This window comes from Amyelois transitella, chromosome 14, assembly GCF_032362555.1.
Source record: "Amyelois transitella isolate CPQ chromosome 14, ilAmyTran1.1, whole genome shotgun sequence".
NCBI classification, from domain to species: domain Eukaryota; kingdom Metazoa; phylum Arthropoda; class Insecta; order Lepidoptera; family Pyralidae; genus Amyelois; species Amyelois transitella.
In genome coordinates, this window is record NC_083517.1 from 1,370,921 (window position 1) to 1,388,688 (window position 17,768).

The following is a 17,768-nucleotide window of genomic DNA, read 5'->3' on the forward strand; positions in this document are numbered from 1 at the left end:
CTGATTTTGATGAAATTTGAAAGAGTATTTGACATTAAAATTTTTAAATTCATGTGTGCAACAATATTGGGTAAGCCGTATTCGAAATTTTCACAACAAAAAAAAATAAAAAGCGTTTTCGCGAGGTCTACATTCACGGCGAGCAACTATTCAATAAATAAATTTATGTTTTATTATTATCTATGCACTCAGGTCTTAAATGCATTGCATAACTCGCATTATCTATTATTATTCTTCAACAGCGCAGTAATGAAATATCCCATCAATGTCTTGTAATGGTCATTCAGATTATGCACTTGCCACCTACGGTATTGAACGATTCGAACCAAACAAGATTATATGTAGTTACGACATCAAGTGAAGCTATTATGTATAATGTATTTATAACTAAACCGGATCTTAACTTTAAGGATTGTCTTTATTTACATCATAATAAACACTATCATTTTAAATGATGACAAATATTTCGTGAAGTAAGAAAATCTGAAGATGTAGAAGAAAACATAATTTAATTAAATAAAGGAAGATGTAAACGTTACGATATACCGAGAAATAAAAAAAATTGACAAAAAAAAGAGATCAATGGAGAACGCTCCTTAACTTAACCGACAAGAGTAAGCTCTTTAATTTAAGAAGAAGAAGAAAAACTTAATCATCAAAAGTGCCCATGATTTCACCCAAAACCCACCCAAAATAAGAAAAGTAAGTGAATACAGAGGAAAAGAAAGAAGAAACTTTGACTTCAGACATTGAAAATATAAACATACTTCAGGTAAAATCTTCTGGCAGGATTAAAACCTTCCCAAAGTGTCTGGAGACGTATATAAGATAATACATTTTGATCAGTCGGTCTTTCACTTATAAAATAGCAATATACAAGCAAATATAGTATTTGCAAATATAACTATAGCAAACTTGTATTGTGTGGGATGTAAATGATTACAAGGTCTTCAAGGCTGCGAGCCAATGATAATTGCCATGTAACCTGTTATTAGACACCACTCATAAACGCAGTCCGTGCATAGAATACTTTTATAATATCTTTGTCTAGGGCTACACTTCCGGGAAAATTACTGGATTTCAATATTATTTGCTGACAGACTTTGAAATAGATGCGAAAGAAACATGAAAGGAAACTTGCATACTGGTAACTAAATGTGTTAATAGTATGTAATATATTAAAAACAAGAGAACCCAGTTCTCTTGTTTTTGTTGCCCTTGTGGCGAAGCGGTAGTGCGCTTTTCTGTGACACCGAAGGTCCTGAGTTCGAATCCCGGCCAGGTTATGATGAGAAACGAACTTTCTCTGATTGGCCTGGGTCTTGGATGTTTATCTATATAAGCATTTATTATAAAATATAGTACCGTTGAGTAAGTATCTTGGAACACAAGTCTCGAACTTACTTCGAGGCTAACTCAATCTGTGTAATCTGTCCCGTATAAAATTAATTATAACAGACGGCAGTTGATCGTGGTTATTTATTTTAGTTTAACATTCTTGTAGTGTAGTCACAAAAAAAAATGTTAGTACACACACACACATCAGAATCATTCTGATTCTGATGTGTACTTCAAAAGAAGTTGTTGTATAGAGCTAGTATTTAGATCAACATTACTTTTGATTTAAGTATTCGTAGAACCTATTGAGCGGGTACCGTTGATATTTCTCTAGTCAGCACAGAGAGGACGCTTGAAGAAACAAAGTAAGTATGTGGAACGTCACTCAACCACCCATACTAGGAATTACCGTTGCCCTAACCCAGCTACATCGGTTAACATGACAACTTGAGATCCGTGATCTAGAAGCACTTGTGGAGCAAAGATACCTTTTGAATTTTCAAGATAGAGGTTTTTTTTTATTTTATGCCTGTTTTATTCCACTATATCGGACATATAATTTTCTTTGTATGAAACTTTAAAATAGGTTTCATTTCACCTCGAAAAAGTTTCAATCAGGTTAAAACCAGGTTCAATATAATCACAAGGTGAGCTTTGTTCCTCTTGATTGATTTAAAAGACGATATTGTTTTTAATTTTAGTGCAGTTCTAAAAGTATTGATCGAACATAACACTCCACCTACTAAGTTATTCAAAATATCTAATAACGTTGCTTTTATTTTAAATAATTACCCATCCATTGCGTGCAATGGCTCTACCAAGGTCTACCTACACTTTAAATGCAATGGATGCTTACTTAGCTAATGCGCTCGGAGTTATACAACATGCATGTATGTATATGTCATTCAGATACGATAGCGAACACAACAAAACACATCACCGCACCATGTGTGTTAATGCAATTACGTGTTTTTGCGACACGTAATAATGAACCAGGCATTATACACAGCAAGGTGCCTTTTTACATGTTTTAAGCGTGACACAGATCATAGTCGGGCACGCTCTTATCGCTTTTGTCATTTCAATTATTCGGAGTTTTGTTTGCGTATTTTGTAATTAGCTCAAGATATTTTAGGTTTTTGTTCTTTGTAAGTTCAAGAAACAGATTCTTGGGCAAAACTAATGCTTTTATTTAAATGCCCTTTAATTACTAGCTAGCTTAGATCTTCCTTCAAAGATAGTGATGAACTACCGATACTGTTGACGTAAACTACAGAATTGAACATAAATCTTTTAAGAAGCCATACAGCTGCTATTTCGTGTTTACATATGTAATCTGTGGTAATCAGAACAGAAATAGTGGAGCAGACGAGTTTGAACTGCAGTAAAATTTACTGTAAAATCATAAAACGGGACGCCTGCAATGTATGATAAGCGCACAAATGTAGACATCTGTTTTTACATATTTCTTTTTGGATTATGTTTTTTATCTATCATGTACAGCAAATTGTTTTAAAATTAATAAAGAGTGTCCGTCGAGTCTTGTAATTTATTGTTATGTCTAACCTGTAAGGACATAGCCATGATATATTGCTACGAAAGCGAAGTCCCGAGATAATACGATAAGGATCAAACCACTAAAATGAACTAACTTAAAGATAGTTCCTAAAATTTCCAAAATTAACTTATCGTACTTAAATTATCTACTTCTATGAACTGTTTCCAAAGGGGAGTAATTCTATTTTGGTGTTCGTTCAACAGGTTTTTATAAAATTCTCTATTTAAGGGAATATAAGGTGAGGTAACTGGTGAGCGGACACGAAAAAGGTTATGACTGGATTTAGATTCAGACTTGGAGCGATAAACTAGGTCGTCTAGATATCTAAGATTAGATCTGTCGAATTCAAGCATTTCAGTTCTCTTTGGCAAGGTTTATTTGACGAAATATAACTAAGAGATAATTTTTCCGTTTCCAGCGTAAATAAGATTATAAAAAGAAAAATGCATAAAAGACAAATGCATTTGTAACAGTGCATATAATTACGCCAAGCAGATAGACTTTGAAGAATTCAATCGATAAATTTTTCATTGGTTTCTATTACATTATTTTTGCTGTGGCATCCAACGGGGCCCTAAAACGTTAACTTTTAAACAATTTCCGTTAAAATTTTATGAGTTTAGTTTTAACGACTTTATAAACGTGTTGTACAGACCGCATAAAACAAGCTACGCTTTGTACTTTAGTTACAACCGGAATTATAATGATTATTTTTACGAAATAAAGCCATAATGTAGCACATAAAACTATGAATGGAATGTTGAAAAAATTTAATCTTTCTTAATTTGTAATTAAAAATGAGTTAACTCGGCACCATTTAATGTTCAAACGCATATGATATGAGGAAATCCGTACTGCTCGTAAAGATGATATAAAGATTGTTATCTTGTCTTTGTTAACAGTCAGCCCATTTTGAAACCAGAAATTTCATCTGCATATCTGTGTCTACATGGAAAAGGTGACTGACTCATCTATCATGGCACAACTGAAACCTCTGAACGCTTTTGGTGAAATTTGGCACGCAGATAGTCCACAAGATTTTGGGAAAACCCCACTGTAGTCAGACTCTAGCGAAATTAGAGTGGTTCGAAGATAAACTCGCCTGTAACCAAACCTTATATAGATGTTTTCTCATGTTTTGTTATAAGAATTCTGTTTGTCGGACCTGAATTAAATATTTCGATTGTATACTCGTAATGTCGTGTTCAGTGAATTATTTATTAATCGTTAGGTGCCGTTAGTATTGTCCATTAAAATTAACTTACTTAGTTCTCCAAAACGAATATCTCTCTTTAAATTTGCTCTCTCTCATCAAAGAATAATACTGACTATATTATCAGCTGCTATATGTAACCTTCGGCATCTCATGCAGTTACTTACACGGAAACACCCAACGTTAGAGCTAAAAGTTGGCCATTGGCAATTGACTCACCATTTCCTTCTTCAAGTACGTCAGCTGCGAGTCTAGATCCGTTGGCGGCTTATCACCGGCTCCTGAATGCGGTGTCTCTTGCAGATCAGGTTCAACCTCAGCGAATCCACTCAGGCTCTTCGGCAGTGGAGGTAGTCCGTGTAACGACATCGTACTGATCGCACGGTACTGCTTGCGAAGCCTGATAGAAATGTAAAAGGCATTAGGTCCATCGATAAAATATTTAGTTAAATCTGACAAATTAACAAAAAAATAGTTAACATGTTGACAATGCTGGGCATTAAGTTATACTTAGCAATGAATCATAAAGAATTGACGCTCTAAGGCGTAGGCTCATGAAGCAATACAGCTGAACATGGCCCTTCAGTCTTTCCGAGATTTTTGGCTCTGCCTACTCCGTAATATAGACGTGACTTTACACAGTAATGGTGGCTACGATGTGGTTAGGTAACGCCGCAGAGTCACGCGTTCGACCCCCGGCCATTACAGTAAAATAGTTATGGGGAAATTAATGTATCATAAAAATATCACAGATTATTAGGTATAGATTCTACACAGTATATAAATCATTTTTCTCTTTTGTAAAGGTATTTCATCTAAATTTTCGCTGTGTTACCAAATACTTTCAAGGCAATAGTAAATATATACTTATATATAACGTATATAAAGAAATTTAAAAGAATCCATATTTGAATAAATTTTTTACTTAATTCATTTTCATTATCTTTGTCAATACGAAGATTTATCCCTTAGTATTTCATGAGTGTTAATTAAAAAAAAAATACCCTATTACCCTAACGAATCCAATTTTGTTTTGGTTACCCAGGGACTGTTGACTTTGTCTACACCATACATAAGAAAGAATAAAAAATCTTAATAAAAGGATAAAAAAGTGTAAGGTAAGGTATAAACGTGATAATATTTGTTTTAGTTATAGTAATGCGGATATTTTTACATTGATCATTCGAGTTAACTAATTACAAAATTAATTAAAAGTACAAAAATAAACCTAGTATTATTTTTCCTTGTTTATAAAACTGCTTTCCGTTTTGAGACGTGCTGAAATTGAATTGCTTATTGAATAATATATTTCCTTTCGTTTGCTTTAGTTAAGTTTGGTGTACATAAATAATTAGACATATTTGTTCACATCAAATAGGTCCCTTGAACAAGTTTGATAAATTAAAATCTTAACCTAGCAACCATATATGTGAATTCCTCCATTTCAATAATATTGAAACGTTGTTTCAATGTGAATATGAACTATTATAAGTAATTAATAATGTCGTAATACAAATTGCCTCCCTGAATATTTTCTCTTTTCTCATATCAATCCCATTCACCATTACATCTGTAGAACTCACCTAGATTTCAAGTCGTCATCCAATATATACGCATACGCTTGATCATAAACGTCATCCGTGTTCCCACTAGTCACAGACGACATCGCATAGTTCTGCTCTGAATCTTCAGAATCACAATGGCCGTTTCTATCAACAAATTCCTTAGGGTCCAAATTCTCCGGGACATTTGACTGAGACCGCATCGTTTGGAGCTCATATATCAACATCTCATGATTATTCATATCCCTCCTCAGTTCCACTTCAGGTGAGTCGTTTCCGTTTGTCAGATTCGGATCTTTCCCTTTATCAATAACAGCGTTAGCTTCGTCTTTGTTGTTGTTCCTACTAGCTATAATTTCCGAAATCAGCATTTCAGTGACCCGAGACGTTTTCCGTTCCAAAGAGTTATTATTACCATTTTGAATAGATGTGTTATCAACTAATTGCGTATCTGGAACATTATTAACTTGTTTCGCAGGACTGTTCCGTAATCTATTATCGAAGTCCTGCATCTCCTCCACTGTAGCATATGGTGCTTCAGGCCCAGGACTTTGTGGAGGTTTTGCGTCTAAAGGCGAAGAATAAGGACTTAATTCTGGTGTGGGTGTTTGCTTAGGACTATTATTTTCTGTACAGTTTGTATAAACAGGTAACGGTTTCATTGGTTTTAACTTAGGTTTCGGAGATAACGGTGGTGGTGGAGCTTTCCTTAAAGGGAGAGTTTTCTCGGCAAAACTCGATGACTTTGTCACTTTGCATTTTGCGTCTTGATCTAATTTGTTAGAGGTTGATAGGGACCGGACTAATATTTGTTTACACGTTTTGACAGCTTTAGAATTAAGACTCTCATTTGACCTTTTGGTAGACGAAGGCGTGTGTATAGAACTGCTATCACTCGAACTTCTTCTGGAGTTTTGACCACTCGATCTCTTTTCATCGGAGGAGGAACTGCGATCACTTATTACATCCTTAATGAACGACTTGACCCGTGCTAGTCCATTTTGTTTGGGTGACACCGCCGGTTTGCTCGCTCTATCCAAAGTTTTAGCTTTAATCGTGGATTGTTGTTCTTGTTTGGGCAACGTGCGCGACTTGGAGAGGTTGGCCTTCGAGTCGGCGACGGCCTTCCTCGTTTTGGCTAGAGCCTCGGCCACCACGCTCTGGTTGGGCCGCGGAGGTACAGGTGGCGGTCCTTTGACTTTGTTGGTCTTCATGGGTTGGGCATTGGTTTGTACCATCAGCATAATTGAGCGAAGCGGCACTCATAAGTTACTATAAGAGGAGCGTTATAGTACAATGGGCGCGTTTACACCGGCACTGCGTGATTCACTCGCGGGCGCTCTGCGCGGGGACATGACACGTCCGTCTCGTGGAGCGCTCGACTCGGACTGCGGGCTTCCGAATAGAACCTGCGTGATGTCGTCACTCGCAGCACAGCCGGCTATGCCACTTGTTTGTCCCACAAAAACAAACCGATGTAACTCTACTTCAATACTTTAGAACTCATTTTAGGTAGTATTTTCTCGCCGGACCGCGGCTCACAATGCGAAGTCGGGTTTCGATAATGTAAAACTTATTGTTTACTTTGAGAATGGACGCAATGCGCGTACCGGTCCATGGCGCACGCGACATGCTATTGTTGATGTTTTGAAAGCACTTTCTGACTATTGTTTCATGTTAATTAATGGTTACAGCTGCCGTTTAAGAGTATATGTCTATGTTTGACAACTATTAACTGTTATAATAACATAAATAAATTCGATAATGGTAAAATAAACTATCTAATAGATTTTTATGCATACTAGAACAAATCAAAATCATAAACAAACTCTAAGTTATTTTTAAATAATAATAAATATGGTAAGTAATTTCGAATAGATTTTGTACTATTTGTTGATTATGTTGATTACCCTCGACTTCGTCTGCGTGTGTGAACATTTGTTTTCTCATTTTTTATGATATAGATACTTGACAATTACAGTTATATTGTAGTTATGGGGTATGTAATATTAAACTGCTCATACACTATCACATCACTACATATTATTATAAACTCAAGTCCCTCTTTTTACTTTGTCTATATGTATGAGCTAATTTCTAGTAGTTGTGGACGGATTATGTTCCTATTTACAATGTTGAAAAGATGGTTTTCTAAGGAATGTTTATATCATTAAATGCTACCCCTTTCCATCAAATCCAGGGCAGGTCCCTAGTTGTAAATAAATAAATGACCTCTATGTTTTGTTTTTTTGTAAATACTTGATTCTTAAGAGTGTGTTTCCTGGCACTAAAGAATAGGACCACTTCAACTTGTTCCCAATGATGTCGTAAAAGTCGACTAAGGGATAGGCTTAAAACCTGGGATTCTTCTTTTAGGCGATGGGCTAGCAACCTGTCGCTATTTGAATGCTCAATTAAATTATTGCAACAGCTGAACGTGGCCAATCAGTCTTTTTAAGTTTATTATGTTATATATAACTAAGTGAAAGTACTTGTTTACAGAGTAGCATTTTACAACTATTTCATAAATAAGAATGATTTCTATTCGTTACTTATTGTAGAAAAACAAATAAACACTAGGCTAAATTTGATGAAACTTGGCAAACACAGACAAGACTTTTTATCAAAATTCCTACAGGAGCAGTCCCAGGCTCAAGTGTTGTTAATAATGTAGACCAAATGAATAAAATAATATTTGGGGTTCTTCATTTAGCCATGGGCTAGCAACATAAATCTATTTAAATCTCAATTATTACCCCATAAGGGATATAGAAGTGATTATATGAATGAATTAAATTGACTCACAATCAATGTGATAATTCCATTATAAAGCTGAATGTGGTGTTAGCTCTGTCCACCCCGCAAGTGATATAGCAGTGACTATATGTATGTATCAATCTACTTATTGTTGAACTTTTAATCTTGTCCTCCTCCTAATGTTCTTCCAGAGATAGACTAAACCTTTTAATGAAAATTGAAATATATGAGCCTGCCTCCATAACTATGCTATGGGAGCTGATGAATGTACCTAAATAAATATATATACAGGACAAATTACACTGATTGAGTTAGCCTTGAAGAAAGTTCAAGACTTGTGTTACAAGATACTAACTCAACAATACTATATTTTATAATAAATACCCAATATAATTAATAAAATTCACTCACAATCAATCTACTTGTTGTTGAACTTCCAGTCCTGTCTGCACATAGGACACTGCTGCTGAGGTTGTGAATGCAGCCACTTCACGATACAGTGGATGTGGAAGCAGTGCGAGCAAGCCCCCCACACCAACGGACAATCGTCACCAGGCAGCTTACAGTCTGGACAACAACTGTCGAAAGGCATTCGACAGATGCCACAGTTTTCGTCGTTTGCCTCCCAACGCCAGGTAGCGACACCCGCCCAACCTAGGTACATGAAATAGTCGATCAGATGAACATTAAATTATTATTAAAATTTAACTTCCATATTATGGTGAACATACTTTTAATTGTCACTTTCATCACACGAAACGTTCATCACTCAATATTGGTAATGGTATTTTATACTATCACTAAAGGTGACAACGACGTCGAAAAGATTGAAGTAAGATAGGCGTTCATTTAATATTCCGTTTAACGTTATCAAAACAAAGGATCGAGTTCAATACGGAAAAACTAAGAGCAAAACAAATAAAATCAATAACTCGCAATCTCAGATCTCAACTTGCAGCTGGCTATTCAAATCAAAATAACTTAGGTACTTAAAACAGTGACAGTGACAGACATCAATTGTTTTTTTTCTCTCCCGCATTGGCATGCTCATGATAATAAGACTACGACTTTAAACCTTTTCATTGGACTACACATCTAATGATATTTATCAGGATTGATTTTATTTTAATCGCCATTCCATTGGTTAATTATGTGGTGAGTACCATTGTAGTATTCGAGAAATTATATTTTACAAAATTAAATATAATAAATATACGAATACTAACTAATACGATTACTAAAACATATTGACGACGACGCGAAATTTACGCTGTGCAGTCTCCCGAAGTACCACAGACTTCGTAGTACCTAAACTTTATATACTTGTATCTTAAATATTTAGTTAAGGCTCCTCATAACTTATACATGCAAATCACAGCCGATGATTTGTTTTGAAGAACGTTTATTTTTTTAAGTTTTATGTAAGGCATTGTTGGTAAATTTTATTGTTAGTTCACTCGTCATCGTCACGTCAGTGTCAAGTCAAGACGTCAATCAATCAAAGTGTCATCGTGCTGTTTTTGTTGTTGAATGAAAGAAAAATCGTAAAAATTATCAATGACGTCAAATCCAAATTAACAAAAGATGTGATTAAAGTTCAATATTTTAACAATCAGAGAACATGAAGTTATTTTAGTCAAGGACACAACATGGAAAGCATTACCGTAAGTTATCTAGATACAAATTTACTCATTCTCTAAGATGTTTCAATATTTTCATTCTGTTTATTGTTTAAATTTCAGAATTTCTCGGTTTCGCTTATCAAAGGATTTATTGATAGCTTGCGTGGAGTCACCGTGCTCTTGTATTTGGATAAAGAAATAAATGAGAGAGCGCAAAACCGTTCGCCAAGAATTGAAAACGAGAACACCAGAAACAAACACAGTCCTGTAAAACCGTGAGTTTTTTCTTTGTGTACCTCTAACTTAAATTTTAATAAAGGCCGTCATAGCATAACAACGTGGGATTTTTTTAAACCTCATAATGTGCTGTATTCAAGCCACACTTCAGTTCTTCAGTCCTCATTCATATAAATTGGATTTTATTTTTAAATATACTGCTAATGTAGCAGTCTTATGATAAAATTATACTTAATGTTTTTTTTATAACGACTTTCTAGACAGAAAAGGTCTCTTTATTTCAAAAACCTAAATTAAACTTTAGTCACAAAGTCAAATTTTAGTGTAGTGAAAATAAGGATTGTATAAGTATACATTTTTTAAATTGTATGTATTAAGTAATAATATATTTTTAATGTCATACCCATCATTTTTGAAATCATTCCCTTTCTATGTTGGCAGTTGTAAAAGTGACACTGTGTTCGGTTAAACTCTTGAAACGGGCCACCGCCGGAGAGGGGTGGGGAGGGGGCAGGGGGATGGGGGAGGGGTTAACACCCCCCCTCCCGTGACCCCCCCTTGCCGGAAGCCTATAGTTTTTTTTTTACGAATTTTTAAAGTTTTCATATAAAAAGTGTGCTAAAGGTCATTAACCGCCAGATGGGCAAGGGAGGGGAAAGTCAGAAGGGATGAAAGGGGTGAAGGTGAGTTAAACCTAACCTAACCTATACGTACTGTCTATTATACTTTTTTACTCAGTTTGAACGCTCTGCTCGCTTCGCTCGCTCTGCTTTGGTGGTTTACACCAATCTAACCTTACCTAACCAAACCGAGTTTGATTTGTGACTAATTTGTTTCTTTTCATTGCGGGGGGCTACCGCCCCCCGACCCCCCCGTACGGGGGGGCTGCGCCCCCCTGCACCCCCTGCTGTCCGTTTACCGACAGCTACTTTCGAAGTCAGTACATAAGATGACAGTAGCACATAACCAAAACGGCGGATTGCGTTCTGTTCATAGTTAGTGTCTTTTTTGTTTTTACTTTTAAGCAAAGTTTTTGACTATATTTTTAGTGCTAAAATATATTAATTAATGTGTTGTACATGTTTAATGGACAAACTAATTATTTAATACTAAATTAACACAGTTTACAATGACAAACCGAAAATATTGCGTTGTTTAGTGCAATTTTTAAGATTTTCAAAAATTCGTATAAAAAAAAGGGGGGGCTTCCGGCAAAAAAAAATACTTGGGGGGGGTCATACAAACCCTCCCGCACCCTCCCCACCCCCTCCCCAACCTCTCTGGCGGTGGCCCGTTTTAAGAGTTGAGCCCTGTGTTCTCTATTTTATTTTTCATCTCATCTTGTTCCATTTTGAAAACATTTTACTTACACGCTATTCCTAAATCTCTTCCAGCGAATCAAAAGTACTTACGAGGGTGATACAATCATGCATCCTCAACGGATTCATATTTTTGCTCAGCATATTGATATTCGAGTATGCCCTGCTGCCTGCGGTCAAGTACTTAATCACTGTGGTGTTCGGTCATGACCCCGGGGTGGCCCGCAACGTGTGGGGATGGATGCAGCCGTTCCTCTCTATGACCTTCAGGATGATATGGGTCCTGCCGCTGTTTTTATTGAGCAGACTTGTTAACAGTCTGTGGTTTCAGGTTAGTTTTGTTTATTTCACTTACAAGCTCTTTACGTGTGACTTTGTCAGCGTAAAACAGTAAGATTGGACAGCTTTTTATTGGATCCGTAGCCAAATGGCAAGACAGTAACCTTATATGTACCTATGTATGTATATATACCCATGGTTACATCTTTACTCCACGCAGGGCAGACAGAGCCAACCGTCTTGAAAAGACTGAACGGCCACATTAAACTAGATGGAATTTATTATTAGATTTAAGTAGTGACAGGTTGCTAGCACTTCGCCTACAAGAGGAGTCTCAAGTTTATTAGCAATGCCCTCAGTCGCCTTTTACGACATCCACGGGTAAGTGATGGATTGGGACTTTTAAATTTCTGAGAACCAAACAGCAACCAAGAATACTTATTAGGTATTTAGAAGTTAAATGTCATTACGAATTGATAATGTATAGGATGGACTTTGTAATCATTCAATGGACGTACTAAAACAATATAATTTGAATGTACTTATGCAAATAGACCAATACAATGATTAGACATTTTTTTACCCCTGCTATTATTTACTAGCGACCCGCCCCGGCTGCGCACGCGCACATTTATATACATATAAATTTACTCTTGAATCACTTTACCTATTAAAAAATCTGCATCAAAATCCTTTTTGTAGTTGTAAATAAACATATAGGGACAGACACGGGATGCGACTTTGTTTTATACTATGTAGTGATTCCTGGCACTTTAAAATCGGCCCGCTCTATCTCTATTCCATAAATATCATAGAAGACGACTAGGGGAAAAGACACATTCATAAATTGTAACAAATAAATTTTTTATTTTAAGACGAAGCTAGCCACAAAGTAAGTAACCATAACACATATATTCATGTCTATTTCCCTTGCAGGGTAGACAGAGCCAACAGTCTTGAAAATACTGAAAAGCCACATTCAGATGTATGGCTTAATAATGGGATTGAGATTCACATAGTGACAGGTTGTAGGACAGGACATAGTCTGCAATAAAAATCCTAAGCTTGTTTAGCCTATCTCTTAGTTACCTATTACGACAAGATATTCTGAAGTGCCAGAAACCACACGGCACTATAATAAAGAAATAATTAATTCTGTTACAGGATATAGCTGATTCTGCGTACCGCCACCGCCGAGGGCGGCCGCAGTTCATGTCGAGCGTGAGCAAGATCATTGCTGATTCGCTTTTTAGTATGCTTGTGCAAGCGCTATTTTTAGTACAGGTAAATAATATATTAATAAAATATACTATCTATATAAAATAGATAGATAAAAAGTTTATTCAACAGTGCTACAAACACAAAAATATACATACATACATACATATAATTACGTCTATATCCCTTGCGGGGTAGACAGAGCTAACAGTCTTAAAAATACTGACAGGCCACGCCTAACAAGACAGAATTGAGATTCAAATAGTGACAGGTCGCCAGCCCATCGCTTAAAAGAGGAATCCCAAGTATATAAGCCTCTACCTTAGTCGCCTTTTACGACATCCGTGGGAAATTTGTGATGGAGTGGTTCTATTCTATTTTCCAATGGTGCCAGGAACCACACAACAAATATAACAATAACTAAGCCTTAAAACTAACACAGGTGTGCTGTAGCAAGTCGAAATGGTCAGAACTCGGCGATCTTTTTGCACTGAAAGAGTACAAAAACCCTGATTTTCAGTTATCACCATTTGATTTAGATGCGAAAGTTGTCTTCTTCCACTGTCATTTGATTTAAGTACCTATATTTTCGCATGTACAACAATGAAGCAGGTGGTCGAATCGGTAAGGTGCATGGTCAAAACGCGGTTGCGCAAAAAGGCACCGGTTCAAATCCCACTCCGGCCACGTACCAATGACTATTTTCGAAGTTATGTACATTAGTTTGAAAACTAACCGATGCTCTTACATTGAGGGAAAACATCGTGAGGAAACCTGCACATTCAGGCAACTGGATGTGTAACCATATGATCCAATACGGGTTGGGTTCCCCTGCAAAGTTTACGGAGGTCAGATGGGAGTTGGTTCGTGTAAAATCTTGACTCACCCAATCCAGGATCCATGGTCAAGAGTTTACCCCGGGCTCCTCTCCAGTGTGGTGAGGATGCAACCGGGAATATAGCCAGGAAGAAGTGTAAGTCGTCAACACTGGTGCTTATTAAAGTAAAGAAATAAACAAAATGAAAAATAAAGACTCTGTCCCAAGACCGAGGAAAATGGAATCATTCAATAAGAAAAAAAAAAACATACCTAATTTTTTTTTCTCCCACAGAGTATGTTAGTCAGTATGCTACCAATTACTTACATCGGCGAGTTGCTGTGTCTCCTTCACATGTGCCTCCTATACTCGCTGTACTCGTTTGAGTACAAGTGGTTCAACATGGGCTGGGAGCTACATAAACGGCTGACCTTTATCGAGTCCAACTGGCCATATTTCCTAGGATTCGGACTGCCTTTGGCTGTGCTGACTCAGATTCCACAGTCTTATATAATAAGGTAAGATTTATGTTATTTTGGTGACAAATTCAATAATTTAAAATGGTCTTTTAGTGATGTTGCATCATTCTTGCCTTTGAGGTCCAGGGTTCGATCCCCAATCAGGTCAAGATGCTAAGATATCTCTTTCAGATTAAACTTGGTGCTATATTTAAGGTGTTATGTAAGCAACACATTTGCCTAATAAATTCCCTGTACTTGTTCAAGTACACGTGTGCTAAACTGCGTGTACTCATTTGAGTACAAATTACGTACATATTTTTTTTTATAACAGATTAATAATTCTTAAGGTCTCTGCGCAAGAGCAACGCCGCTTTTCAAATCCAGCCAATCAGAATACCATATGCATTAAGGCAAATAAATTAAATAGACCTATATTTTTTTTTTGTTTCAGTGGATGCGTGTTCTCAATATTCTTCCCCGTGTTCATATTGAGTGGCAATGAAGCTACTCCAGTTATGGGGAGGTATGTATATTGTTTGTTTGTTTGTAAATACATTATTGTACATAACGTTGAAGGGGGGTTGGTGTTCGAATTGGTAAGGTGCCCGGTTTAAATGCGTATGGCGCAAAAGTAACAGGTTCGAATCCTATTTCGGCCATGTCTATTTGACCAATGACTATTTTTAAAGTTATGTACATTAGTTTGAATACTAACATTGAGTCAGATGGGAATCGCTTCGTTTAAAAACCTAATCCAGGATCCATGATTAAAGGCATACCCCGGGCTCCTCTCAAAGTGATGAGGGTGCTACTACTAAAGCCAGGAGGAAGACATTATTGTACGTAACAGAGTTACAAAAAAACATAGTATGACAAAAACAAAATTAGGCACCGTTGGCTCTGTCTACCCCGTAAGGGACAATCCATCAATCCCTATAATCTGAGAATCATGGATTGTCAGATTACAGGGTAGACAGACCTAAAAGCCTTAAAAAGACTAAAAGCCACGTTCTACTGTTTGGATTAATGATAGAAATGAGATTCAAATATTGACAGGTTGCTAGCTAGAATCCCGAATTTATAAGCTTTTCCCTAAGTCGCCTTTCACGACATCCATAGGAAAGAGCTGAAAACCCAATGGTAGAGTGTTACATAATGCTATTAGCATTAAGTCCGCCTATTGTACTTTTTACCAATTGTAATTGTTACAATAAAGAATAAAAAATAAATAAATAAAAGTGATGGACCGGTCATTCTTATTTATATTGGTGCCGGGAACCACACGGCACCATTATTCTGAAGTATAAGGTAGGTAAGTAAGTATATACATTTTGTACATTGTATCTTTGTAAAAATTTTCAGCGAATACCCATTACGGCTGTTCTCGCCGGTGGTAGCCATATCCAACGGTATGTTCCGTTTCGTGCGCCAGGGAGCCGAAGCGGTCACCCATCGCAGTCGGTGATAGCCGCTTCAACCACTTAACTTTAATATTTTAGCTTATAATGACTGCGGCTTCAGGGTTGGCGTGTGTGGCGTTCCGTGCAAAAAATGTACCAGGATTTATTTATTTATTTATTTATGTACACAAAATTATATACAGAAGCATTTATTACAGTAATTCTAGTACAAAGGTGCTACTTATTTCAAAAGAAATCTCTTCCAGTAGACCCATGAGAGGAGAGATTAATTTTATAGCGGTATGTTATTGATTTAGGGTCAGATGTGGGATTCCCTTAATTATGTTGATTAAAAAGATATATATTGGTTGGTGTTTCGCAAGTATTTTAAGACTCTGTCGGCTCTGTCCATCCCGTATGGGATATAGACGTGATTATCTGTATGTATGTATGTATGTAGTACTACATTTTAAATACTTTTATACATTGTTGTATAATATTCAAACGGGAATTAACGCGAACATACATACATACGCGAACATGCATTAATAAAATCGTGTAATGTTTTTAAGTATTTATATATATTATAATACTTTTTTGGAATATACATCACAAATTTTTTTTTATCATACACAAATAATGTTTTCTCCAAAAAATTGCCTTTTAAAAAAATCTAAATTCTATATTCAAAAATTTTGTCATATCTTTTGGTTTCACAACATCGGTTGACGTCAAATAAATTACTGAAAACTTAAGTTTACTGCCGCTTCCAAAGCGTCAGTGCAGAAGAAGCGGTAACAAGCTGCACTGCAGCATTTACTTTAACAACTTCAACTTCACAACTATAAAATAATGATCTCTCTAATATGTTAATTGTATCAAATTCATAGTTGTGAATTTGTTGGCAAAATACAAAATGCACTATTTTCATCCGATTTACGAAAAACACGAATAACTCCAAAACTATCAATGCCGACATCTGGTACCCTTATGCACGGAACGCCATAGAAATGATTTTTTTGTAAATTCTAACACGTCATTTCTTATAATAATGTTTGATTTGCTCAAATATGACCAAAAAATTCTCTTAACCCTGCAAGCGCTATTGGGTAGTCCCAAGGACACAAGAAGGGTTTCTCAAAACCCCAAGAGGGGATTTACGCGGGTAGGCGCGGCGGAAATACGAAAAAAAAATATAGCTCCACAATTATATATTTTTTTATTAATGAAGAATAAGTCTGGCTGAATTTTATTGTGAGTTTTTTTTTTATTTCGGGATATAATCGAGTTGGTGAATTAATATTTTATACATATAATTATTGTAGTCATTTTAAATCGTTGGCGCATTAATTGGTAATTAAAATTATGGTAACTGTCTCCTAAGACGAAGACAACGCTTTGAAGCGTTCATTTCATGCAAGGTACAGTGGACGACATAGAAAATAATACCAATAATATTATCTTTGACGTATGGCAGGTGGTATTCTATTCTATATGACTCACTGTACATGAGCTTAGGAATAACTATGATTATTTAATATTCTATTGTTTTTTTTTATTTGCTGATAATGTGCCTGTATTGTACGTATGTATCTTTTACTATTTTTGGGAAGCTGGGAAGAGCTTACAGACCATATTTGTATTCTTAATAAAATTGTGAATTCTGGGGCTCCAATGCCCTCTATCTACGCCCATTTGTGTCATATAATAAGAGGCCCTTGGAATATAAACAAACTATTTTGTATTTTTTTATCATTATTTGCTGATGATTTGTTTGTTTAGGCTGGTATTACGGTTTAATGTCTGATGTTGAATACTTTATTGTATAAAGCTATTATTATTGTGTATTTCAATCATCTTGTGAAGTCCTGAATTGTGATTTATACATGACATTATTTATTGAAGTGACTGATGGATTTGCTGTTTTATTTATTACCTTTCTTTCCTTTTCACATATATACATTTAGTCACGGCTTTATCCCTGGCT

General features: G+C 36.0%; 2 protein-coding genes across 3 annotated transcripts in view; one reads left to right on the plus strand and one right to left on the minus strand.

Annotated features, from left to right (window-relative positions):
• The window catches only part of LOC106132818 (anaphase-promoting complex subunit 11), a 45,365-nt gene extending 35,963 nt beyond the window's left edge, over nucleotides 1-9,402 (minus strand). The window contains exons 1-3 of one of the 2 annotated variants that reach the window (XM_013332353.2): nucleotides 9,160-9,402; nucleotides 8,840-9,082; nucleotides 4,369-4,509 (exon numbers count right to left, since the gene is read on the minus strand). In XM_013332353.2, the coding sequence (XP_013187807.1) occupies nucleotides 8,847-9,082; nucleotides 9,160-9,178 (255 nt within the window). In that variant the 5' untranslated portion in view covers nucleotides 9,179-9,402 and the 3' untranslated portion in view covers nucleotides 4,369-4,509; nucleotides 8,840-8,846. Of the gene's footprint in view, nucleotides 1-4,328; nucleotides 4,510-5,692; nucleotides 7,050-8,839; nucleotides 9,083-9,159 lie in introns of those variants that run through there. The other variant, XM_013332352.2, reaches the window with a different exon arrangement.
• A 532-nt stretch (nucleotides 9,403-9,934) lies between these two features.
• On the plus strand, nucleotides 9,935-17,697 carry LOC106132831 (etoposide-induced protein 2.4 homolog). The gene is made up of 7 exons (XM_013332369.2): nucleotides 9,935-10,092; nucleotides 10,171-10,325; nucleotides 11,682-11,937; nucleotides 13,050-13,169; nucleotides 14,215-14,438; nucleotides 14,833-14,904; nucleotides 15,744-17,697. The coding sequence occupies exons 1-7, from the start codon at nucleotides 10,078-10,080 to the stop codon at nucleotides 15,844-15,846; spliced, it is 945 nt and encodes a 314-aa protein (XP_013187823.2). The 5' UTR covers nucleotides 9,935-10,077; the 3' UTR covers nucleotides 15,847-17,697.
• The last annotated feature ends 71 nt before the right edge of the window (nucleotides 17,698-17,768 follow it).